Genomic DNA, 25939 nt, shown 5'->3' on the forward strand with positions numbered 1-25939 from the left:
TCTTTTGATCAGTAGTCTTTGGTGGCTAACATTAAGGAAGATGGCCATCGCTATCAACATGAGGAAGGCAAAAGGTTATCGATGCTAGGAATGAGAAAGAAGAAGATGATGGTATTGTCTTCACGTACCTCAATTGTGCATGTAACTCATGTACAGTGCTGACTAGACAATGAGATACTTGATAGATTCAAAATTTATATTTAACATGTGTAATAGATTCTAAAATACAACTTGAGGGCACAATAGATCCCCCTCAAATTTCAGGGCACAAATGATTAAAACCCCCAAATTCAGGGCACAAAATTCAGCGTGCTTGGCATCACAGTTGCCGAAATTCTTTTGTGTTTATTGTTTTTATTTTTTTATTCTTGTTGTTCGATCAGTCATTCATGACATGATATGCGAGTGATGTTCGATTTTGACTATTCTTAAACAGAATCATCGAGAGTTGACGAGGTGACTGTCACCAACAGTGATTTGTCTTTGATTTTCATTTTTAAAATTTTGATAACAAGAACGAAACCCTTAAGGAGAGAAAGGAAGAAGATGGCTTATGACTCCAAAGCTGCTGTGTTCTTTGCACAGTTGCTAACAAATACATAAAAACTGAAATTCAAGCACACTTGTTTGAGTTATTGAAAGGAAATGGATTGGGCGAGTACAATCTCTGTGGTGAAGTTTCCCAAAGGCCCATTTATTCATCAACAGACTTGCAATTGTAATCCCGTTGCTTAGCAACCTTCACTGTCTTCTTCTTCTTCTTCTTCTTCTTCTTCTTCTTACTTCGAGGGTGGAAGCTTCCCTTCCAAGAAGGATGAGAAGAATGCCAGTGCTCTTGCTGGTTGATAACTCGGAACAAAGTGTCCGGCTCCCCTCACCGTCACGAACACCAGGTTCTCGTACCCAACAGCGTACCCACCAACCTAAAACAGCGTATTAAACCATAATTCCATTATATGCAATAAGAAGAACATGCATAATGAAAGAGTTCAATAGATATTAATGAAAGTGTTGACGGGATTACTCAACTCACAACCGGAGTTTGGGCCTGTAAACAGAGTGAAATTACTTAATTACCTCGCCATTCAGGTACCATGGGTACCATGGAGTCTTGACTGAAGTTTGAAGCCTGTCAATGGCATATCTAGTCGATGTAACTGGCACCCTACCATCAGTATCTCCACTGCAAGAATAAACAAACAATGTTCACATCTGATATCATATGATATTAATGGCAGCCAGAAACAAGAGAATTTAGGGTTTCATTTCTACCTGTAAATCCAAACACTAATACCACTATTCATCAGCTTCTGGATGGTAGGCAACACTGTCAGTGGCGAGTCATTCCAGCTGATAAGGGAGCTGCAAAGAGATGCAGTTGAAGATCATGAGATAACTGTACTAAACAGTCAAAGAAAACAAGTGAAGGGAGATATAAGAATATTACCTGCAGCTATCCCAGGGTCCTGGAAGACCAGTTACATTTGCATGAAGAGATTTTTGCACCTTAGGAATGTTCAAGTAGGAGAAGATATAGTTATCCGAGCACGGATCGAATGCCGATAGCTGAGAAAACAAGCAATGAAAACTGAGAAAATTCTTAAACAGAAAAGAATGTAGTTGTAGAAGATGATCGGTAGAAGTATACTGAGGGAGAGTTCGAAGGCGGTGATGAACACAAAGGAGCATAGATGTCGTAGAAGAAAACGTTGGCCTTAGCATCAAGTGCTTCAGAGATATAGTTATTGCAAGCATCTGACACATTTACACTCCCTGAGAAATTGCAATTTGAAACAATTCCCTCATGAATTTCATCGGATATGAGAGCATGCGACCAGAAGAAGTCGAATATCCCAGTGTATGTTGTTTCATAATCTACGTATGCATTTCCCATCTGAACATCACAAAATCATAAGTGTCAGTTCTCAATATATTGAGTTGATTTTTTCTTTTTTCTTTTTTGGGTTTCCGAAGAAAATTTGGCAGGCTGATGAATGATGCTTACAGCTATTCCCCTTAAGTTGATGACAGTTTGGTTAGTGATCTTGTTGTTGTGAAGGATTAGTTCAGCAAGCTGAGGGATATAGTGTCCTGCATAACTCTCTCCAGTTATGAAGAAGTCCCTGGTTTTGTATTCAGGAAACCTTTCCAGCCAGTTGACAAGAAAGCTGTATGAATCTGCTGCAGTCATTGCATCGCCGCTTTTGTCGTAATCTGATGTTGTATTCGAGTAAGAAAATCCAACACCGGCTGGAGACTCCAGAAAAAGGATGTTTGCAGCTGCAACAACATTGCCAGAGTCATACTTGTAATTACTGTTTAAGGTCTACTTTCAAGAATTTGATGAACAATTTGCACAGATGATCAATGAACACTCACCATTGTTCCAAGCATATTTGTTTTCCCATAGAGTTTTACCATCACTATTGACTCGAAATGGGCCAAGTTCCATCATTGCTCCATTTCCAAACGACGAGCAACCGGGTCCTGGAGAGCAAAACAACAGAGAGAATGAGCACAGAAACAACAAAAACGACATATGCTTCCAAATACATATGGCAAGTGAGACTACAGAAAGAAAATGTGAAATCACCTCCATTTAGCCACAGCACAAGAGGCTTGCTAGAAGAGTCCTGAGACTCTGCAAGGTAGTAGAACAGCGCCCTGCCAGCTTTCGGATCAACAGTGACATATCCCGAGTACTGATCAAAGTTCATTCCATTAGGCTGCCCCGGCAAACTTTCAATCTTGTCAGCAGCTTTCAGTCCATCTTGAGGGCCTACGTACACTGGTAAATACTCTCTGGCAATCAACTCGGGAGCAGAATGACTACCAGACTCTGCCTTTTTCGACAAGTGCGCATCCAAAACTTTCCCGAGTGGATCGAACCCAATTCGTCCATAGCAATGAACAGCCGCAGCATGGCATGAAAGAAAAAACAATGCTAGGAAAGCACCCCTCATCTTGGCTGCAAAACAGAGCACTGGTGTATGATCAATACAATTATCCCTAATTTTATCCATTTCCAATAGCAAGCATTGGTGGTGTCACTTTTTGGTTTTTTATTTTTGGAATTAGAACCCAAATAACGTTTTCTATGCTTGGGCCTGCAATGCGTGTTCTTAAAGCTGTTCACCATAGGGATTGTCAAACATCATGCCAAAGAATCTCTTACGAGTGCCTTCTGCCAAAGAGAGGACAAGGAGATGAGAGACGAAGGTTGCAAAGGGAAAGCTTAAACTATTCAGATGGCCGTGCTTGTTTACCAGCTAGTGCAGCAAAGTTCTTTCTGGGTAATGACTACAAGACTATTCTACACCAGAAAATAGATCAGAGCCATAGAATGATATACTTTGGGTGCATTCAATCCTTCCTAAAACTAATTGTGCTAGAAGCCGTGTGCCCTTGTCCCACCAGCCAAAAGGTTGCAATGAGAAAGAATGTGCTTGGACTTGAACCGTTTTGAGGAACACTCTTGTTTAAACCGAGTCTGTGCAAGGGAATCAGTCCCAAAAAAACTGCAGAATCCTTTCAATTAATTGAACAGCAAAACAGTCAAATGGCAATCTCAAGCGGACAAGGAAACGGGAGATTTTTGTCTTTGATAATGTTCAATACTAAAGTGCAGAGGAAACATACTAAACATGGCTTTCCAGGCAAAAACTTAGTAATATTGAGAAGCAAACAAGAACAAGCATAAAAATACACTTCTAAACTTTCTTGACAATGTAAACAAAGGGGGGGGATGACCATATTATTGATCAAACAGCAGTCTCTTCTGTTATGCAATCAGGATGAAACTATAATGGTGGGGACTGGAACAGGACTCGGACCCAATTAGGTAGGTTCCTCCCTTTGTCTCACTTTGTGAAATGCATATGCCCAGTTGTTATGATGAATGATACGCATTCCAGCAACAAACACATTTTGTCCTTGCCCTTTTGCACTTTCTCATCGTCCACACACTCTTTGGTTTAATACAAGTGGGATCAGACGAGAACTATATAGAAAATTATTAAACAATTTAAAACTAAATAAGTATTTTGTCCTTTACGTACAAGAAGTAGATCCTTCCATCATAAACTTTTAGGCAAAGAAAGAATGAACAGGTAATTAAATGATTTCCAAATAAAATGATTTTCTTGCACCACACCACGACAATAACTAGACACCAAAACTCACCCAAAGAGAAGTACGAGTCAAGTCAAGTCATCAGTCCAACAAACAAATTGAATAGCGGTAATTTTGTTACGATTATATCTTTATTTTAATCTTAAAAATTAAATTTAATTAAATTTTTGTGATTATATGCAAGTCTATATGAAAAATGAAGATTAAATCGACGGCATATTCAAAAATTTAGAAAAATAATAATAATAATAAAGATATATATAATATATAATATATTATAATACATATATAATATAATTCTATCTATATATAATACATATATATGCGTGCATATCATATAAACATATACATAAAATATAATATAATAATTCATATGTTCACCCAAATTGAGCAGCATGCGTATATATATATATATATATAATATAATATAATATATTAATAGCATATTCTCAGTGCAGGCATGCGTGAAGCTTGGAGGCACAAATTGGAATTAAAGCCCACCACATACCCCATTTTAAGACCCAAATCATGTCCAAATTTGAAGCCCATGAAAGCCCAGCTCACGGACAGAAGACGCACAGCTTGTATCTGCACGGTCCCTTCACTGTAATTAAATCCAATTGTAAGGGGCAAGCTGGAGCTGTGCGTGAACGCACAGAAGTGCAGAGAAACCCTAAGCCCCAATCCGCGTAGCAACCAGAATAAGGGGTAGAATTTTAGGGCACTGTGCGCTGGAAGGAAGGCTGGAACAGACAGAGGAAGACCCCCATCCGCCATTTCCAATTTCCAGAATAAGGGGGCGCTGGAGTGATCAAAGAGAGCTGGAGACGGAAACAGCAGCAAGGAGGAAGAAGCAGTGCGCTGTCCTTTCATTTTCTGTTTTGTTCTGCCTTCAATTTCATTTTCCATTCCGTGTTATTTCAATTCCAGATCTTCAGTTCTCATTCTTCTATTCGCTATTCTTTCATTTTAATGCACTGTTCATCTTGCTGTTCCTTCGTTAGTGTTTTGGTTTAGTTTCTACTGTTAGAGAGGCTGTTTGGCTTACCCATTTTTTTCATAGCTTTTAAGTTATTTAGCTTTCAAGTTAAAAGTTAAATAGCATTTAAGTTGATAATGTGTTTAAATAAATATGCTTTTAAATTATTAATTAATATTTATGTGTTTGGTTTGAAAGAGTTGATAAGTTATTAAAATTTGATAAAAAGATTAAAATAGACATGATGTTAAATGATGTAAAATTTTATTATTAAATGTTAATAAATTATACATAATTATTAAAAATATATTAATACAATATTACTATATATTATATATGTTGTATATAATAATAATATATATTATTTTGTGTTATATATATACATATAACATATAATATATAATATATATATATATATACGCTGCAATTGCGCGAGAGAAAATTAGGAGAAGAACAACGACTGATGGCGGATCTGGAGGAGGGGTGATGACGGCAGCTCAATTGGACAACGATGACGGCAGATTTGGAAGAGGGGCGACGGCTACAACCCAGCTGGAGGAGGGGTGACGACGGCAATTGTAGCGGCAATGACAATAATGACGTTCAAGATGATGGGAGAAGAAGATGTAACTTAAGGACATAATAGTATTTCGTCGGTCAACTGTGTAGCGTTTTTTGTCAAAATTGGGGCAACAATTTTTGTAAAACGCTATTATAATAGCTTTTAAACTACACAACTTTTTAGTTGATTGTTATTGTCAAACACTTCATAATAAAATGCTATATAGCTTGCGATCGAACCGTTAAACCAAACAGCCTCTTAGTCTCATAGCCATGTTCTAATTTTCTGTTAATAATTTTACTGTTCATTTATATTCTTCCATTTATTTTCTGGGCACTTTAATTCTGCAAAATTTTAATTTTGTCTTTTTAATTTTAGCACTTTAAATTCTAGTATTAAATCTTTATATTTTAATTACTATCATTTAATTTCCAGCACCTAAATAACTGTAATTTTAATTTCTATTATTTAAATTTTATAATTTAATTTTTATTTTTAATTTTATGCATTTAATAATAAAGATGTGTGGTTAATAATTTTCGGACCAAGGCGATGACAGTGTCAAAAGTCAAAAATTTTCGAGACATCCGAACTTCATTGTTTATGTTGAGGTGTTGGATTTAATTTTGAGATTTTTATAAAATTATTTAGATTTGGATTGGGATATATGCCTAATCCAGAACCCTCATACCATGTATGTGAATTGCCCAACCTGAAAATATCATAATCTCCAAATCTAAATATGCAATATGCATTTCGATTTATGGTGATTGCTTAAGTTAGAGTCGTCATGCCATGTATGTTGGTTACTAAAATTAGAATAATCATCATCTCGAAACGTAGTCAATAGCAAAGATTTTAAAATTAATTTAACTCAATGATACTGTCATTTGTGAGTATTGAGAAATATTTGGATTGACACTGAAATTGTCTTGACCCGATACATTCTGTTTTCAGTACCAATTTAATTAAAATTTTCAAAATTAATTAATCGGTTTGATTGTCTACACACATTGATTTAATTTATGCATTTTTGTTTTATTTACATAAATAAGTGAATTGGCCCGACAACTCAATTCGTATCGCGGCTTTATTTTCATCTCAATAAGATTTATCAGTGAATCGACTTGGATTCCCATCTAATAAATAAATTTGTGTTGCAACATATACTCATATTCTGACGAATATAAACGCTCTGTAGTTGTATGTTTGATTTCTTTCTTTATTTGTTTAGTTAATTACACCCAGTTAAAAAGCGCAGTCACAAATACATCTAAAGCAATTTGGCACCTACTTAAAAAAAAAGGAAATAGCTTCACTGGCAGTTGATCTATCGTGTTCCCGGGACTACTACGGCCAGAGCACTTACCAGTGTATGTTCGCCTTGGAGATGGATTGAAAGAAGCTGTCAAGATTGTATCTTCTCCCCAGGACAGGCAGGCAGGCAGGCAGGGCACTTTGCTACTAGTTCGCCGAGTCTCAGAACAGAACTATTTCAAGCAAGGATCTTCTGCTTCTGCTGTGGTTAAATGGACAAGATTTCACATTCAGCTATCAACAACACAAGCATTCTCATTTTTGTTGTCCCTATCATCATCTTCCTCTCAAGAAAGAACCTGTCTGTCTGCTTGACTTTTGGAAATACAGCAATGATGGTGGAACGTCAACCATTTCAAGTCAATAGCAATGGTTAAACCCTCTCCCCATATCAGAAAAAAGTAAACAGTCTCAGAACAATGGTCAGGGCTAATGCTTTCATGCAAATTAGTCATTTTATAAAATGAGCTATTAGCGCTAAGAAAAGTCAAAATTTTTCGAGTTGCGGTGATTTTATCTAATTCTTTTAATTTTGTCAATTAAGACCGAATTTATAAAATTAATAACAATTTTAATTAAATTGAAATAACGGGCTGTCCGACCATCAACCCTTGACCACGCGATACAATTTTATTAAATATAATTTTGTATAGCAGCTTAATAATTTTGTTAGCCAAATTGAAATAACAGCTTTCTATAATTTTTTTTATGATAAAATGTTATATACATTTTTTTGAGTGTATGAGTTTATTTTTTTTTTTTGTTATAAGAAGATTAGCTAAACAAATCACCCTTACTTTTTTTTTTAAATAGCTCCAAACAAACAGTCGCTTTCATTTCAGACCAATTTTTTAGATAGTTCCACAACAAATTACCCTCACTCTCATTTTATTTTTAAACAATCCCTAAAATCTGATAAAAGTTTACTATATTCAGTGCAATGCTAGTAGGAAAGAAGAGATTTTGGAGATTTGGACACAGTTAAATACTTTTAATTGTCGTCACTGCCATTGACTACAAAGGTGGTTCAAGTAGGACCAAAAAAAAAAATTGTCCGACTTGAAAAATCTAAACATAAATTTATGCCAAAAAAAAAAAAATTCAACAAATAACAAAATTATTTTATAAGCAATAATGAATAATTATTTCATTAAGGCAACTAAAGTAATACACACATATATACATTCACCAGAATTTTTTTGTTAAAACAATCCCTTTCTTTTTAGAATCACATAGCAAATATATTACATTTGAATGGTATTTTTTTTTTATAATAAAATGTTAAACTATTATACAAAGCTGTATTTAATAAAATTGTACGGCCGAACTGTCCATTATTTTAATTTGGCTAGAATTGTTACTAATTTTATAAATTTGACCTTAATTATCAAAATTAAAAAGATTAAATAAAATTATCATAATTCGAAAAAAATTAACGTAAATGGCAATAAAAAAGTACGATTTCCTGACAGAGCAGTGGCAAATATCTTTTTCTTCTGGTCCCCAGCCAGTGTTAGATTTTCTTACCGCATCAGATCCTTAATTCTTTCTAGTCAACCTGTTGGAAAGGTTTAGAGAGTACAAAACTGGAGACTTTCTCCATCACCGAACAGGACTATGCTGGCCATTTTGTCCCACATCTTCCTCGATTAATCCTTTAACAATAAGATCACTGAACAAACAGAAGGCTGAAATTGGAATTTACACTTCTATATCCAAGGGGTACATAATTTACAACTTGCAATCTCAAAAGATGCAAGTGAGTAGGGATGTGGTTGTAGATGAATTTTCATATTGGAATTGGAACAATAATCAAATTGTAAGGGATGATGGAAATTTACAGAAGTCAAAAACTGTTTCACTCCCGCCTGAATCATTAGCCTCCTCTTCAGAGTTAAAAGACCTTGATTCTTATGATTCTTCAATTGATTCACTTGTTCTCGAGATCTGAGATATATGAAAGGTGTAATTATGTAGCTTTGGAGCCTTCCTCATTTGCAGAGGCAGTAGAATTTGAAGAATGGAGATAGGTAACGCAAGAGGAGATTCAAATGATTGAAAAGAACCAAGACATGGGAATTAGTTTACAAACCAAAATCCAAAAATGTGATAGGGGCTAAGTGGATTTTCAAAACAAAGTCGAATCCGGATAGCACTGTATTCAAGCACAAAGCTAAGTTAGTTGTCAAGGGGTATTCTCAACAACCTGGTGTGGATTTTGGTGGCACGTTTGCACCAGTGACCAGACATGAAACTATAAGGCTTCTATGGGCTCTAACTGCACAATTAGAATAGAAAGTTTTTCATTTAGATGTTAAATCAACATTCTTAAATGGCGAACTACAGGAGGAGCTATTTGTTGAGAAACTAGAAGGCTTCAAAGTTTCTAATATGGAGAATATGGTATATAGGTTGCACGAGGAAGCAACCCCCTAAGGCTTGGTATAGTAAGGTGAATTCTCATTTGGTTAAATGTGGTTTTGTAAAAGTGAAACATAAGCCATTTATATGTCAAAGTTGCATATAATATAGGAATTCTAATTGTCTCCATATATGTTGATGATATGTTGGTAATTGGAAATGATTCAAAATTGATTTTAGAATTCAATGGTGAAATGCAAGCTCTGTTTGAAATGTCTAGCTTGGGCTACATGACCTACTTCTTTGGAATGGAGATTTGCCAATCTGGTTCAAGCATCTTCATTTTACAAAAGAAATATGCCCTTGAACTCTTAAAAAGATTTAAAATGGAAAAATTAAAAGAGAGTGTCCACTCCCATGGTTCAAAATTCAAAAATTATCAAAATCTAAAGGAGATGAAGTTGATGCAAGTCACTACAGAAGCCTAGTCAAAAGCTTATTATATTTGACAGTTTCCAAACTTGATTTTTCTACTAGTGTTTTGTCTAGGTACATGCAATCGCAAGATAAAATCACTTGGTGCCAGTTAAAAGGGTATTAAGATATATTAAGGGCACAGTTGATTTTGACATCTGGTATAAATCTGTTCAAAATGGGAAGTTGATAGGTTTTTTTGATAGTGACTAAGTTGGATATCTTGATGACATGAAAAGCACTACAGTACAGGTTACGTGTTTTCTGTTGGTTCAGGTATTTTTTCATGGACTTCAAGAAAGCAATATGTATTACCTTAATCCACTACATAAGCAAAGTATATAACTACTGCTGCTATTATAAATCACGTTAGATGGTTAAGGAAGGTGTTAGCAGACTTGCTCTTGATTCAAATGAAGCTACTATCATCATGGTGTGGATAATCAATTTGCTATTGCTATGGCCAAAAATCCTGTGTATCATGGACAAACTAAGCACATAAGCATCAAATTTCATGTTGTAAGGCAAGCTGGAAAAGAAGGAGAAGTGGAACTGGTGCGTCCCAGGAGTAGTTGGTTGACATAATGACAAAGGCTTTGGAGAAAGGTAGATTTAACTTTCTAAGGCAGAAATTGGGAGTCTAGAAGAAAAATCTTAAGGAGTGTTGATATCGTAAGATTTTTCTAGATACTCTTCTGTATAAGTTTTTTTTTTTGGTCAAAGTTGTAAATGTTAGTTTGAAAAAGGAATGATCATCCTCACTTCAAGGCTTACCTTTCTAAAAAGATGATTATAGTAAGCATGACCTTCCTAAAATCATGTAATTATGTTTCTTACTTTTTGTATATATATATAAAGCAAGAAATATCAATGAAATTGATAACAGAAGTTCTATTATATTTTTTTCTCTATCTATTTTCTATTTCAGCAAACCTATTAGCTTTATCATTTTTATATTATATGAAAAATTTAATTAAGATATTAAATATAAAAAATAAGAGGAAGAAGAAGGAAAAGATGAGAAAATTAAAATCCTCATAATATAAATAGAGCAGTGAAGAATATTTATGAAAATAAAAGAAATAAATAAGTGGGTTATAAACTTCAAAATTTAAAATTTATTTTTAATGAATCTTTATGCTTGGAATGACATGGCTTAAAATATGGAATCCAATTCAATTTCATGAGTTTATATTTAGAGTGAATTGAAGCTTCTTTTGCTCTTATTTCTTAAAATACCATTGATATAATAACTTTGTTAAAATAACAATAAAAACAATTGTTATGAAAATTTAACTAAATATATTATATTAAAATTTAAAATTAATTCATGGCATTTTTTGGCTGCCAGGCCTCGACTCAATTGTGCATTGCGCATCTTGAATTTTACGTAATTGTATATATTGTAATTGAGTAAACCTCAGGGTGGTTTACTTCACTCTTAAGCTTTCTAAAGTTGATTTGATTAAGTGCAACTTCTACTTGCAGTGGCCACTGGCATTTACAATAGTTTTCTACACAAAGTTAAAGAGGAAGTGCACTGAAACAGACTTCTTGGAGTGTTACTGAAAGGAGGTGGATTGGCTGAATGCAAACAATCTCTGTGGTGAAGTTCAAAAGCCCTTTGGCCTTTGCATTATTAATCTTCATTTATTCATCCATAGCCTTGCAATTCTAATCCCTTTGCTTTGCGATCTTCACTGTCTTCTTCTTCTCACTAAGGGTGGAAGCTTCCCTTCCAAGAAGGATGAGAAGGCGGCCAGTGCTCTTGTGCTGGTTGATAACTCGGAAAAAAATGTCCGCCCCGCCCCCCCCCCCCCCCTCGCCGTCACGAATACCAGATTTTCGTACCCAATAGCGTACCCACCAACTTTAAAACAACGCATCAAACCTTAATCCCACCATGTGCAATAAAAAGAACATGCATAATGAAAGAATATGAAAATAGTTGTCTGCGACAACTTTTCGACTTTCTCCAATCGCCTTCTGCCATCATCGTCATTATCGTTGGGCGTCAGCCTCTGACTAGCTTCCACAATTGCCATTGATTGTTGTTCGTTGTTGCTGCCAACTGTTAACTCCCTGTGCCGTTTATCGTTGCCACTATCGATTATTCTTGAACTTTAGCCATTGTTGACATTTTCGAGCTTTACCCCAGATCTGCCTGGATTAGGCAAATCTAGCTCACTAGATTAGATCAATCTAGATCTAATCAATTTAAGACCAAATCCAACCCATTAGATCTATCTAGCCTAGATTCAATAGACCCAGATTTGTCTCGCCCAGATTTGTTGCCCATATTTGCTATCCTTGTCTATTTTCTATTAAGTATTTCTTTTACTGGATTTTGACATTGTTTTCGATTATTTGATCTTGGCAATGCCAATTTTGAAATATGATTTTTTTTGTTGTACCAGAATATTAGATTTTCAAGTGAAAGATGTGAGCAATTTTGACATAGATAAATTTAGATGATGCAAGTATTCTTGATTTAAATAGATATAAGTACATTGGAGAAAGTGAAGTCATAAAAATCAGTAAAGATACATTGAAACAAATCTTGTTGCTTATGTTTTGAGTGTGACAAAAAATATCATCTACAATAAGCATTGAGTGGATTTTGTTAGTATTCATCAGGAAGATTAATTTTTTATGATTTTGCTAGAAGAAAAAATTATGACTAATTTCATATTTGAATTTTGTATTGAGGTAGAGTTAATTTGTTATAATTGTGACCTATATTTAAATTTGATTGTGATTGTGATTTCATCTAAAATTGAAGATTTATTATCAAAATTTATCTTCGTGACTTATCTTCTAATTAAGATATAAATTTATACAAGTTAATCCTTTTTCGTATATATCTGTAAGGTCCAATTTTTGAGTTTTATATTTGAGAGGGCCCAAGGAAGACCAACCAAGCCCATGTGGCTGTCTAAAAGTCTTAGGGCTCTGTAATATTTCGAGAGCCCAGATAAGGGTAGTATATATCGAGGATAAGTAAAGAATGAAACAACACTAGCTAGATACATTTTAGGCTAAATGTAGGCAAAGAACTCCAGGTTAAACGTGTTTGAGCTGAGAAAGTTCAAGGATGGGTGACCTTTGGGAAGTTCACGTAAGCCCATTAGGGTAAGTTGTTCAGATCTTTCCTATCGCTCAATGCGGGATGTTATAGGTGGTATCAGAGCCGATCCTTGGTGAATGCGGTCTGATGAAGGGGGGGGAGTGGCGCTGGGGAGCGAAGGTCTGAACAAGGAGCGGCTCCTGGCAGGCTTCTAGGATGGCGGCCTCCAAAAGGGAGAAGATTTGGGACCAGTTGTAAGGTCGCATGACGAGGATGTCATGTGCTCAAGGGGGGAGAATGTAATACCCTAAGAGCCTAGAGAAGGGTAGTATATATCGAGAATAAGTAAGGAATGAAACAATACCAGCTGGATACCTTTTGAGATGAATGTAAACAAAAAACTCCCAGGTTAAGCATGCTTGAGCTGAGGAAGTTCAAGAATGGGTGATCCCTGGAAAGTTCACGTAGGCCCATTAGGGTAAATTGTTTAGATCCTTCTTATCGCTCGATGTGGGATGTTACAGGCTCCAGCTTTCCCCCATCTCTTCTTCTCATCTACTGTTACTCTCTCATTCTCTCTTACTTTCTCTTTCTCATTTTCTCTTCTAATAACGCTCTGTAAATCCAAATCCCTTACTTTATGCGATCCGACCGTTGGGTCCCAAATCTGACCACATTTTTACAGTGAAAGCAACCCTAATCTACAAGAAGATAAGTCCTTTAGCTTCATAAGCCATATTTTTAGCATAAAATCGTGATGTATGTATGTATATACGCATGGATTGGGTTGACCGAAACTTTGAACTTAGATCTACAAAGATCTAGCCGTTAGATCTTGTTGTTTTTTGGGTATGTTAGTCAATGGGGTTGAGGGTGTTGAATGCTCACCTTAGATCATTGGAGAGCGTCGGTCGCGGTGGCCGGCAACCACTGGCAGTGAACTTTTAAAATCTGGCGAAAAATTAAAAGTTAGATCTACAAAAACCCAGCCGTTAGATTTAGCCCATTTATATATATATATATATTAACCCCCTTAGTTAGGTGTTTCAAATGGTGGGTTCTGATCATCAGAATCTTGACTGGCGATGTTTGGCGACGGTAGTGTGGCTGGTTAGGCTGTTTTTATTTTTGGGGTTTTAAGCCCATTGTGGCAGCCAATGGGTCGGTCCAAATGTTGGGTGACTTGATGTTTACATTTATTTAATTCTTATACAGTTTGATGATTTTGTTATGTGACTTTGGCATGCCCCAGCCGAGAGGCGGTTGAGGGAATCTTGCATCTTCCATAATACTGTGAGTGGGTAAATCGTATTATGGTGGTATTTGTTGCATTCATATCTCTTGTTATTATAGTATTCTATATATACTATTCATGATTTCGTTCGTAAATTATATACGGGAAAATTGGAATCCATATTGATTGTTTTGCGCATGTTGACACCTGTGATTGATTTCATTCCTGTTAATATGGATTGGTTGGTGATACTTGTATGTGATATATTACATGTGGCCTTGATAATACTAAATGTTGGCATGAAATGTGTGTTAAATGGAGTAACTGTTAGAATCCTGTATATCTAACCATAGTAAGAGTTAGTCGTTGGTACACCACATTTACATTAGGGTGTGAAATAATCCACCCCGGATAGGCGTGAGATAGTCTGTCATCCATGCTTATATCCTGCGTGAGATAGTCTGTCGAAGTAAACTTTGGTGGCGTAAAGATAGTCCGCACCAAGGGAAAGAAATGGTTGAATTTTGGTTCTAAATGATTTACTTCCAATGTGCATATTTATTCATCATCTCCCATTTGGTATTATACATTAGTTGAAATGTCATGGTATGATGATCTATATTCCTTGCATTGATTCTATATTTCCCTCCATTATAATGATTGTTACCTTTTACTAAGCCAGTTTCAGGCTTACCCCTTAATATTTCAGATTTTATAGGTTGGCATAAATTTTGACAATATACCCTAGCCATGCTCTGGTATAGCATATACACGTCATTTCATGGGGTTGTGCATGGAAGGGTTTAAGTTCTTCTTGTTACGAATTGGTAACTTGTGATTTTTGTAAGTACATGTTTATTATTGGGCCGATGGAACCTTAAGTTTTGTATACATATTATGGTAGTATTTTTGTAAATGAAATGAATATTTATATATTAGAGGAATATGTGTATTGCAGGCTTGTTATCCCTTATTGGAGTCTTTGGTTTCTTAGGGGGGGTAGTACTGGTCATGGCCTTTGGATTTTGGGTCGTGACAATATCTATAAGTGGTGGATCTATAAATAAGTATCTAATAAGCTGAAATTATCGCAATACTATTACTATTATAGTAATAATATCATAATAGTTATATTTTGATCTTTGTGCTCATGATCTTTTCTGATTTGGGTTTTCTATGTAATTTTTTTTGTTCATTTGTATGTTTAATGGTTTGATTGTGTTTTGTTTTCGATCTTAAATGCCAAAAAACACATCCATGCCCCTGAACTTGGGGTGTTTAACTAATTATGCCCCCTGAACTTCAAGGGGAACTTATTGTGCCCCTTAACTTTCAAATTTGAATCTATTACAAACCTCAAATCGAAAAATTGTGACATACACGCACTTCTGTATTCTTTGAAAACCAATGGAATGTTGTCACATGAGATGTTAATTGTGCAATCAAAACCAATGGGATGTTGCCACGTGTCAGTGCAAACCAAACCCATTTCTTTCTCTTTACACTATCGCCGTCGTTGTAGTTGTCGATGTCTCTATCGTCGTTCGCCTCTGATGCAGCCGCTGCCATCACCGCCATCATTGCCTCGTCGTTCTCTCTTGTGCGTTTCATCTTCTTGTTCTTCTACATATTTACAACAATTACGTGGGTAACAGATCTGGTTGCCAGAGACGTGGGAGATGAGTGGTCGCTCGCCTTTCTCATGTTGTCGTTGCCACCATGGAGGTCCATTGCCGTGGGTCTTTGTGACCCACACTGTTCGGGCATTACCAAAGGTCGATAGGATGTTCCAATCATTCACGACCTTATGGGTTTCTATCGTTGTCAATCGATTAGTCTTCCCTGTCATGGCCGATCGGGTTGCCTCTTCACTACCATGGTCTATTGATTTTCTTTTTCTTGACCATGGCGATTGGGCTTCTTTTTTTTTTCTTTTTGATCGACAGCCTTAGTGGCTGCCATTTAAAGAAGATGGCCATCGCCACCAGCACGAGAAAGGCAAGAGGTTGCCGACGACAAGGAAGACGAAAGGTCACTGGCGCTGGGAATGAGGAAAAAGAAGATGATGGTGCTGCCTTCACCCATCCAACCGCATGTGAGTTACACGCGCGGTGCTAACTAGACAATGAGATACATGATGGGTTCAAAATTAACACTTAAAATGTGTAATAGGTTCCAAAATACAAAATGGAGCACAATATATCCCTCAAAATTCAGGGGCACAAATGTGTCTTATGCCATCTTAAATTCTTGTAACTTGGCATCACAGTTGCGAAATTCTTTTGTGTTTATTGTTTTTAGGATTATGCTACATGAACGTAAACTTGGATAGAAACTTGGACAACTCTTTAATCTCGCGATATTTTGACATAAATATATCGCGAGTATTTCAATTTTTTGAAAGCCCGCCCTTGTTGACTCTCTCACTATCTGACTCTCTCACTTCTCACTCTCTCTTTCACGAACAAAGCTTGAAAACCCCACTCTTTCTTGCCCAGATCGAAAACACCAGCAACCTGCAACCTCATCTCTCACCTCTCACTCTTTCTTTCACAAACAGAGCTCGGAAACCCCACTCTTTCTTACCCAGATCAGAAACACCAGCAACCTGCAACCTCTTCTCTCACATCTCACTCTCTCTTTCACGAACAGAGCTCAGAAGCCCCACTCTCTCTTGCCCAGATCGGAAACCCACCAGCAACCTGCAAGATCGGAAACCCACCAGCAACCTCTCCCTATCTCTTTCACTCTCACCTATCTCACTCACTTTCTCTGCAACATGAGATCGAAGGCCAGCTTCACCGCCTCCTCCAAGTTGGCCACCGCCAGGTCCGCCCTCTATTATCATCTCTCTCTCCGTTGAATGCAGCAACAACAGCTTTTCATTATCTACGGTTCATGATCTCTCCACTGGTATGTGGTTTTACATCCTTCAAAAACGTATTCACTCTGTATTTGTTTTAGCTCTATTCGTTGCTTGTTGAATGTGAATCTTTGTTGGTTTGTAGTTACTGGGTTAATCTCAAAACACACAAATTTTTCTTGAGAAATTCTTGAATTTGGGCATTTGTTCATCTTTGTTTGATTTTCTAAATAAAAGGTCTTGCAATTTTTAAAGAAAAATGAAAAGATGTTGGTGTAGGATTGCCTCTCTTTTTTACCATTGTTTATTCAGTCTTGTGTTTATGCTTATGTCTCAAGATTGCTAAAGGAAGTGAAATGTTGCCTCTTGCAATTTTTACTAGTTATTTGAATATTGAGCTTCTGACATTAAGTATAATATTGAGTATCAGGCATAGTGTTGTTAGTGCCCAATTAACATGTTTACAAAATTTATTCAATGGTAACTTTAATTTCCATAAAAATTCATTTACTTCAAGTATAACTATATACATATTTTGTGGGAGACACATGTGGAGCACCTCAAGACACATTTTCAACAAAATATATAGTCACCGAACGAAGATCAACTTACACATCCCATGATACCTCTCAACTCAACCTACCAAGAAATCCATGTAAAAAATGAATCAAACCCTATACTATTTTTTCAATAACAGTGTCCTATTCAACGCCCTTTGCCCATTATTGGTAATGTTGGGGTAAGAGCACTGATTTTGTGCATTATTAAATAAAGAGCATCCCCCATTATTCAACGTGGTTTGCCCATGTAAGTGTAATATTTTAATTAGTTGAGGCAGGGGAAGTGACGGATGCTTTGGTGGGCGAGTGTTGATGATTGGTGTAATATTTTTGTTTGTCTATATTAGATTTAATCTCTGCATTATTGGATGGTTTGCCCATGTAAGAGCATTATTTTTGTTTGTCTATAAATGAAAAAACTTTTAATTAACATGGAATTGATTGTTGGATAGTTTGGTGACAGGATGATTATTGCAGATGATTTTAATGGATCGATGATGAACGTACAAGTCATGAGAAAGCAATATGTGGAGTTTTGCTGGATAAATTGAAACGTAACATGAAAGAAAAAGCTGAAAGGGAGAGATTACTTGAAGAACAAAGGGAGAATTTTTTAAGAGAAGGCCGTAAGGAGAAAAGAAAAGATATTAAAGCTTGAGAAAGACTATAGGTATATAAGGGAAGAAAACTTTTAATTGAAAATGAAGCTCCAAGAGTATGTATATGATGAAAAATGTTAAGTTTGTTAGGGGTCTAATAGTGTTAAGATTTAGTTGTTTTTTGTTAATTGTATGGTTGATGAAAAATGATGATAGTAAGTTTAGGTATTTGGCTTTAGTGTAATAAGTGTATAAGGTAGAAAACATGAAAGTAAGATATTTGATTGTAAATTATGTATATAATCAATTTCATCGCCTCCTCTTGAAGCTGTCACCTGTTTTACATTCCATAAGTGGCTTTTCTACACATGCAAAAGCTATGTATCTTTAGACAAGTGTTTCTATGAACTTGCTTCTGAGCTCCTTATTCATAGAAAATTTCCTATTTTACATTCCATAAGAAGGTCTAGACGTTGTGGTTGTTATGGCCATGAAGTGCTTGTTAGGTCCTTATTCTATGCTGGGAAGGTTGTGTTGCTGTTTGGTTTCAATTTGTCTTTCTTGTTATTTTTCTTTAAAATTGAAGCCATTCTACTCTTTGGAATTTGGCTTCCCATGTGCCCCAATTCCAGCTTTTTGACAGAATAGTATGATTTTTGCTGTGACTTGACAAAATCTAAATAATATCAAGCTCATCTGAAATTTTGTCTTCGTTTGTCCACATATGGTTGAAGAATGAAGGAAATTTTTTAAATAAAATCTGAGGGCTATGCGACTTCATTTCCCTTTGAGAAAAACTTGATAAATCATTTTTTTAGCTAAGAAAAATAATTATAAAAGGAAAAAATTCACATTATAAAAATGCTCCCAAATGGAGATCCATAGTAAGTAGACTCACTTTACTTTTGTAAGGTCCATATACTTTGACTCGATATATATCCATTTTAAACTTCCAGCTACAATCGACAAATAATAGACAAAAAGAAACCACCCTTTGGATTGGTGGAGAAAAGCTGAGAAAAGCTCACAGTACATGGATTAATTTAATTCAAAGTCAAAAGCAACAACCGCTTTGTTAGTGGGTAAAGGAAGCCAAAAATAGAGTTTGTGTCAAGAAAATTGTGGATGAAGTAAACCCCAAGGCATGCCACTTCCCTGTGCTAGCTACTGGAAATTGCAAAGCAAGGAGCTTATGGGTAGCTACTGGCAACTGCAAAGCCAGAAATAACGTATGTGTTAGTTGAACAATGTTTTGACTCAAAACAATGAAATATTGTACTGCTTTGGATGTAATTTTTGAGGACCTAAAGCTGGTGAAACTGAATATAAATCCACAACATAATGATGCATGCACACGTTTCAAATGGTTAGAAAAGAGGTTTGTTTTAAAAAAATTAATTATTTTTAGCTATAAAAACTTTCATGCCATGCACACCTTTAGAACAAATAAATGTATTGAGTGCTCTAAATACACTCATGTAAAGCCTTACAATTTCAAAAATCTAGTGAGTTGTCATCCGGCTGTCGGTAGGGTGGGTACATTGGCATAAAAGACTGAGTCGTGCCAAATGTTGGAAACATAGGCATTCCGTGAGCAACATTCCAAGTTTGATACTGAGTAGTCTGTTTTAATATTGATTAGATGAAAAAATATATGAATGCAAAGCATAGGATATAACCAAAAAGAGATCGCGAAAAATCATCAAATCTAAGTTATATTATTAGCCTTATCTTATCCTACTACTTACGACATTTGCTCATTATCAACTGAAGTTCTCTCATTACTTTCAAATGATTCCACAAGCATAGTATGATTTTCTGAATCAAAACAAGGTACAATAATGTGATAACATAATGTTAGATTTAGAATTTGCATTATCCACATATATTCATTTAGCAAGCTTGTTTTATATAGTTGTAGTATGAGGAATTTGTGCCAGATTTGGGGAAAAAATAAAACATACCTATGTCACTCATTGTTGGTTTTCTTCGTCTTCTAAAATATAATTGCTTGTCGGCAATCAAATATGAAAAATAATAGCAATTGAACACAAAATTTGGCCATTAATATCACTCATGCATCAACCCTATAACTGAACCCTAGACCCATCATGTACTGATGCAATGCTTTAATTATTTTCACAAATCTCTACTATGACAAACAAAAATCACATCACAAAAAACAAATATGAACAACGCCCAAATTCAAGCACATGCCAAGAAAAGCTTGTGTGTTGTGAGATTAACAAGTAAAGAAACTCGTGAACTAAGTGCAACTTGGAAATACCTTTATAGTGTTTGCATTTTTCCAAAAAAAAAAAAATGAGAACTATTTTTTTAAACAAACATATGAAATGTTGTTTATTTTCATTTACATTTGTTTTATTTTTCTATTTTAGTTTTCTCTCTTTTTTATGTTTTTAGTCTCAGGCATATCATAAACTTATATGAAGACATGATAAGATTGAAAGTTGCTTAAGCTTCACTTTATTTGGCCATAATACGTGAGTGCTTACCTCTTTCCTTCAATGGGATTGGCTTTTCCACAAATTTTGCTTTCAGAAGCTAATGGTCTAACTGGTGTGATTTCTTTACCAATTGCAACATTATTTCTTTCCAACAAATATTAATTTCCTAAATTCTTATAAGGCTGGAGAAACTATTTTGAACTTGGGCATCCATTAGAAGCCAAATTGGTGTCCATCTCGGAATATTGGAATGCCTATAAAGATTTGTTTTCATTTTTGGACACTGTAGTTAGCCATGTTGATAGTTTTTAAGGCCAATTTGTTCTCCAAAACCCTTCATGCTTGTACATTAACAGAAAACGATACTTCATTATATAAGAATAGATAAGTAGAGAATAAAAAAGAACAACAAATAGATGTATAAAATGAGATTTAAGATTTTAAACCAGACTTAGAATGACTAAAATCCATTACATTCGTACATAACAAGCCACGTACCAGTGGAGAGATCAGAAACTGTAGTCAAATGGGGACTTGTTGTGGCTGTGACAGATTGGCGAAGTACCGACGGGTAAGAATGTGGGTGGCTGATCCGACGATGAACAGTCGGTGGAAGGCAGATCTGGCAAATCTGGTGGTGGCCGACTTGGAGGAGGCGGTCAGGCTGACCTCTGACAGACGACGACAGTGGCTGATCTCGATCAGGGGTGAAGTGGGTTTTCCCGTCGAAAGTGAGAGGCCATAAATGGGGTCTGGCCGGAGATGGGGTCTTTCTGTTGCAGGGGTGGGAGAGTGATACAAATGGTTAGTAGAAGCGGGTTTCCAATCTAGGAGGTTTGAGAAGAGAAAGAGAGAGAGTGTGAGTGTGAGTGAGAGTGAGAGCGTCTCTGTGAAACAGATCAAGGGTAAGTTGGTAATTTTATTAGAGGATTAATATGGTAATTGTATAAGAGTTGTCCGAGTTTCTGTCCAAGTTTACGTTAGTGTAGCATAATCCTTGTTTTTATTCTTTTATTCTTGTTGTTTGATCTGTCATTCATGACTTGACATACGAGTGATGTTCGATTTTGACTATTCTTAAACAGAATCACCGAGAGTTGACGAGGTAACTGTCACCAACAGTGATTTGTCTTTGATTTTCATTTTTAAAATTTTGATAACAAGAACAAAACCCTTTAAGGAGAGAAGAAGAAGATGGCTTATGACTCCAAAGCTGCTGTGTTCTTTGCACAGTTGCTGACAAATACATAAAAACTGAAATTCAAGCATACTTGTTTGAGTTATTGAAAGGAAATGGATTGGGTGAGTACAATCTCTGTGGTGAAGTTTCCCAAAGGCCCATTTATTCATCAACAGACTTGCAATTCTAATCCCGTTGCTTAGCAACCTTCACTGTCTTCTTCTTCTTCTTCTTACTTCGAGGGTGGAAGCTTCCCTTCCAAGAAGGATGAGAAGAAGGCCAGTGCTCTTGCTGGTTGATAACTCGGAACAAAGTGCCCGGCTCCCCTCACCGTCACGAACACCAGATTCTCGTACACAACAGCGTACCCACCAACCTAAAACAACGTATTAAACCATAATTCCATTATATGCAATAAGAAGAACATGCATAATGAAAGAGTTCAATAGATATTAATGAAAGTGTTGACGGGATTACACAACTCACAGACGGAGTTTGGGCCTGGAAACAGAGTGAAATTACTTAATTACCTCGCCATTCAGATACCATGGGTACCATGGAGTCTTGACTGAAGTTTGAAGCCTGTCAATGGCATATCTAGTCGAAGTAACTGGCACCCTACCATCAGTATCTCCACTGCAAGAACACAGAACTAACAATGTTTACATCTGACCAAATACACACACATACACACGATATTAGAAGCAAGAGGATTTTGAGTTTCATTTCATATACCTGTAAATCCAAACACTAATTCCACTGTTCATGAGCTTCTGGATGGTGGGCAGCACTGTCAATGGCATGTCATTCCACTGGGAAGAGATATAGGAGCTGCAAAGAGAAAAAGTTGAAGATAGCGAGCTAACTATAACAAGTAGTTAAAGGAAAATGTTTCTGGAGGGGAAATTCTAAATTATAATTACTTGCAGCTATCCCACGGTCCTGGAAGACCAGTTACATTTGCATGAAGAGATTTTTGCACCCCAGGAATGTTCAAGTAGGAGAAGATATAGTTATCCGAGCACGGATCGAATGCCGATAGCTGTGAAAAACAAGCAATGAAAACTGAGAAAATTCTTAAACAGAAAAGAATGTGGTTGCAGAAGATGATCAGTAGAAGTATACTGAGGGAGAGTTCGAAGGCGGTGATGAACACAAAGGAGCATAGATATCGTAGAAGAAAACGTTGGCCTTAGCATCAAGTGCTTCAGAGATATAGTTATTGCAAGCATCTGACACATTTACACTCCCTGAGAAATTGCAATTTGAAACAATTCCCTCATGAATTTCATCGGATATGAGAGCATGCGACCAGAAGAAGTCGAATATCCCAGTGTATGTTGTTTCATAATCTACGTATGCATTTCCCATCTGAGCATCACAAAATCACAAGTGTCAGTTCTCAATATATTGAGTTGATTTTTTCTTTTTTCTTTTTTTGGGTTTCCGAAGAAAATTTGGCAGGTTGATGAATGATGCTTACAGCTATTCCCCTTAAGTTGATGATAGTTTGGTTAGTGATCTTGTTGTTGTGGAGGATTAGTTCAGCAAGCTGAGGGATATAATGTCCTGCATAACTCTCTCCAGTTATGAAGAAGTCCCTGGTTTTGTATTCAGGAAACCTTTCCAGCCAGTTGACAAGAAAGCTGTATGAATCTGCTGCAGTCATTGCATCGCCGCTTTTGTCGTAATCTGATGTTGTATTCGAGTAAGAAAATCCAACACCGGCTGGAGACTCCAGAAAAAGGATGTTTGCAGCTGCAACAACATTGCCAGTCATAGTTGTAATTACTGTTTAAGGTCTACTTTCAAGAATGCTGTGGATGAGATGGTGTTACCATTTTATGAAAGATGTGATATTGATTTGGACGATTTTAAAGGCTAATTTCAAGGGAATCAGGCTGATGATTTAATGTTCATATTTTTTCGGGCAAATTCTTTCATTTAGGCCTCGAAATTAGCGTTTTTACTATTTTAGGAAATATTTGATTTGAGAATAATTTCTATTTGGGAGTAAATTTTAACATGTCGTTTTGGGAGATTTTATTTATTTTCATTTAATTTTGATACTATAATAAAATCTCAATTCTCTAATTTTGATAAATTTTAACATGCCTTTTTTGGTAAGATTTGAGTTTTAGGTTTTTGGCATGTTTTTCAATTTCCTAATTGTTGTATCTTATAAATACTATGTTTATAGGTTATTTTAGGGGATTGATTTCAAATTTCTAATAAAATTTTTGTCAAAATTTTTGCTATAATTCTCTTCAATTTTTTCGTATTCTTTGAATCAACGAATCATTGATTGAGTATTCTTTGAATCAACGAATCATTGATTGAGTCTTATAATTCGGCATTCGTGGTGAATCAACGGGTTGTTAGAAGGCTTTTGCTAGGGGAAAGAATTTGATGAACAATTTGCACAGGTGATCAATGAACACTCACCATTGTTCCAAGCATATTTGTTTTCCCATAGAGTTTTACCATCACTATTGACTCGAAATGGGCCAAGTTCCATCATTGCTCCATCTCCAAACGACGAGCAACCGGGTCCTGGAGAGCAAAACAACAGAGAGAATGAGCACAGAAACAACAAAAACGACATATGCAGATGTTCCAAATACATATGGCAAGTGAGACTACAGAAAGAAAATGTGAAATCACCTCCATTTAGCCACAGCACAAGAGGCTTGCTAGAAGAGTCCTGAGACTGTGCAAGGTAGTAGAACAGCGCCCTGCCAGCCTTCGGATCAACAGTGACATATCCCGAGTACTGATCAAAGTTCATTCCATTAGGCTGGCCCGGCAAACTTTCAATCTTGTCGGCAGCTTTCAGTCCATCCTGAGGGCCTACGTACACTGGTAAATACTCTTTGGCAATCAACTCGGGAGCAGAATGACTACCAGACTCTGCCTTTTTCGACAAGTGAGCACCCAAAACTTTCCCGAGTGGATCGAACCCAATTCGTCCATAGCAATGAACAGCTGCAGCATGGCATGAAAGAAAAACCAATGCTAGGAAAGCACCCCTCATCTTGGCTGCGAAACAGAGCACTGGTGTATGATCAATACAATTATCCCTTATCTTATCCATTTCCAATAACAAGCATTGGTGATGTCACTTTTTTGTTTTTTTTTTTATTTTCGGAATTAGCACCCAAATAACGTTTTTTCTGGGTAATGACTACAAGACCATTCTACACCAGAAAATAGATCAGAGCCATAGAATGATATATTTTGGGTGATTTCAATCCTTCCTAAAACTAATTGTGCTAGAAGCCGTATGCCCTTGTCCCACCAGCCAAAAGGTTGCAATGAGAAAGAATGTGCTTGGACTTGAACCGTTTTGAGAAACACTCTCGTTTAAACCGAGTCTGTGCAAGGGAATCAGTCCCAAAAAAACTGCAGAATCCTTTCAATTAATTGAACAGAAAAACAGTCAAATGGCAATCTCAAGCGGACAAGGAAACGGAAGATTTTTGTCTTTGATAATGTTCAATACGAAAGTGCAAAGGAAACATACTAACATGGCTTTCCAGGCAAAAACTTGGTAATATTGAGAAGCAAACAAGAACAAGCAACATGGACAAAACTTGTTAATGGAATTAGTAGCAAATTCCTTAAACCCAATACTTGACCAAATTTTGACACCAAGAAGTGGCGAGTGATAATAACAGGCTAATAGCAGATAGTGTCGCATGAAACCTACGGCGAACTGGTTGCGAAACTTGAAATGCTTGTATTAATGTTTTGTAGTAAAGATTATAGTATTTTTTTTAATGGAGAGGAAGGGAAAGGGTGTCTTATCAGTAGTTGTTGTCACACCACACCACTCCACTCATCTTTCCATGCCAAAGCCAAAGAGGAATTTGATAATCGCAAGCAAAAGCAATCGCCTTTCGCCAATCCACTTGTAGACAACAAGCCCAGGCGCAGGCAGGTCCCTGCCCAGTCCCCCTCCTGAAGTTGAGGAGTGTGTATGGGTCACTTATTATTAACTACACGGTACCCACACCCAAGAAGCATTACGTGTGTTGTAATATCCCTTCCCCCTTTTTTGACTTCAAACATCCAACAACCCCAATATAAGTCATACTTATTCTTTTCGAATATTAATTAATGGCTTAAATTGTGAAGATTGCCG

The 25939-nt window shown here is 36.3% G+C and overlaps 2 protein-coding genes across 4 annotated transcripts; both read right to left on the reverse strand.

Moving 5' to 3' along the window:
* Positions 1-472: 472 nt before the first annotated feature.
* On the reverse strand, positions 473-25627 carry LOC127802511 (serine carboxypeptidase 1-like). 2 transcript variants are annotated; one of them, XM_052338350.1, is made up of 9 exons: positions 24460-25627; positions 24241-24348; positions 23279-23553; positions 22921-23166; positions 22719-22837; positions 22531-22626; positions 22326-22431; positions 22003-22171; positions 473-739 (listed from the first exon to the last, which is right to left on the reverse strand). In XM_052338350.1, the coding sequence occupies exons 1-8, from the start codon at positions 24887-24889 to the stop codon at positions 22028-22030; spliced, it is 1524 nt and encodes a 507-aa protein (XP_052194310.1). In that variant the 5' UTR covers positions 24890-25627; the 3' UTR covers positions 473-739; positions 22003-22027. The 2 variants fall into 2 exon arrangements, with proteins under 2 accessions (XP_052194310.1, XP_052194309.1); XM_052338349.1 differs by lacking the exon at positions 473-739 and having other exon boundaries at positions 21866-22171; positions 24460-25626.
* Positions 733-3926, reverse strand: LOC127802513 (serine carboxypeptidase 1-like). Of its 2 annotated transcripts, XM_052338352.1 has the most exons (9): positions 3751-3926; positions 2594-2968; positions 2380-2487; positions 2006-2280; positions 1649-1894; positions 1448-1566; positions 1273-1362; positions 1078-1183; positions 733-923 (listed from the first exon to the last, which is right to left on the reverse strand). In XM_052338352.1, exons 2-9 carry the CDS (start codon positions 2961-2963, stop codon positions 780-782), a joined length of 1458 nt encoding a protein of 485 aa, XP_052194312.1. In that variant the 5' UTR covers positions 2964-2968; positions 3751-3926; the 3' UTR covers positions 733-779. The 2 variants fall into 2 exon arrangements, with proteins under 2 accessions (XP_052194312.1, XP_052194311.1); XM_052338351.1 differs by lacking the exon at positions 3751-3926 and having other exon boundaries at positions 2594-3704.
* Positions 25628-25939: the final 312 nt, after the last annotated feature.

The sequence above is a fragment of the Diospyros lotus genome, chromosome 5, assembly GCF_014633365.1.
Source record: "Diospyros lotus cultivar Yz01 chromosome 5, ASM1463336v1, whole genome shotgun sequence".
NCBI classification, from domain to species: Eukaryota; Viridiplantae; Streptophyta; class Magnoliopsida; order Ericales; family Ebenaceae; genus Diospyros; species Diospyros lotus.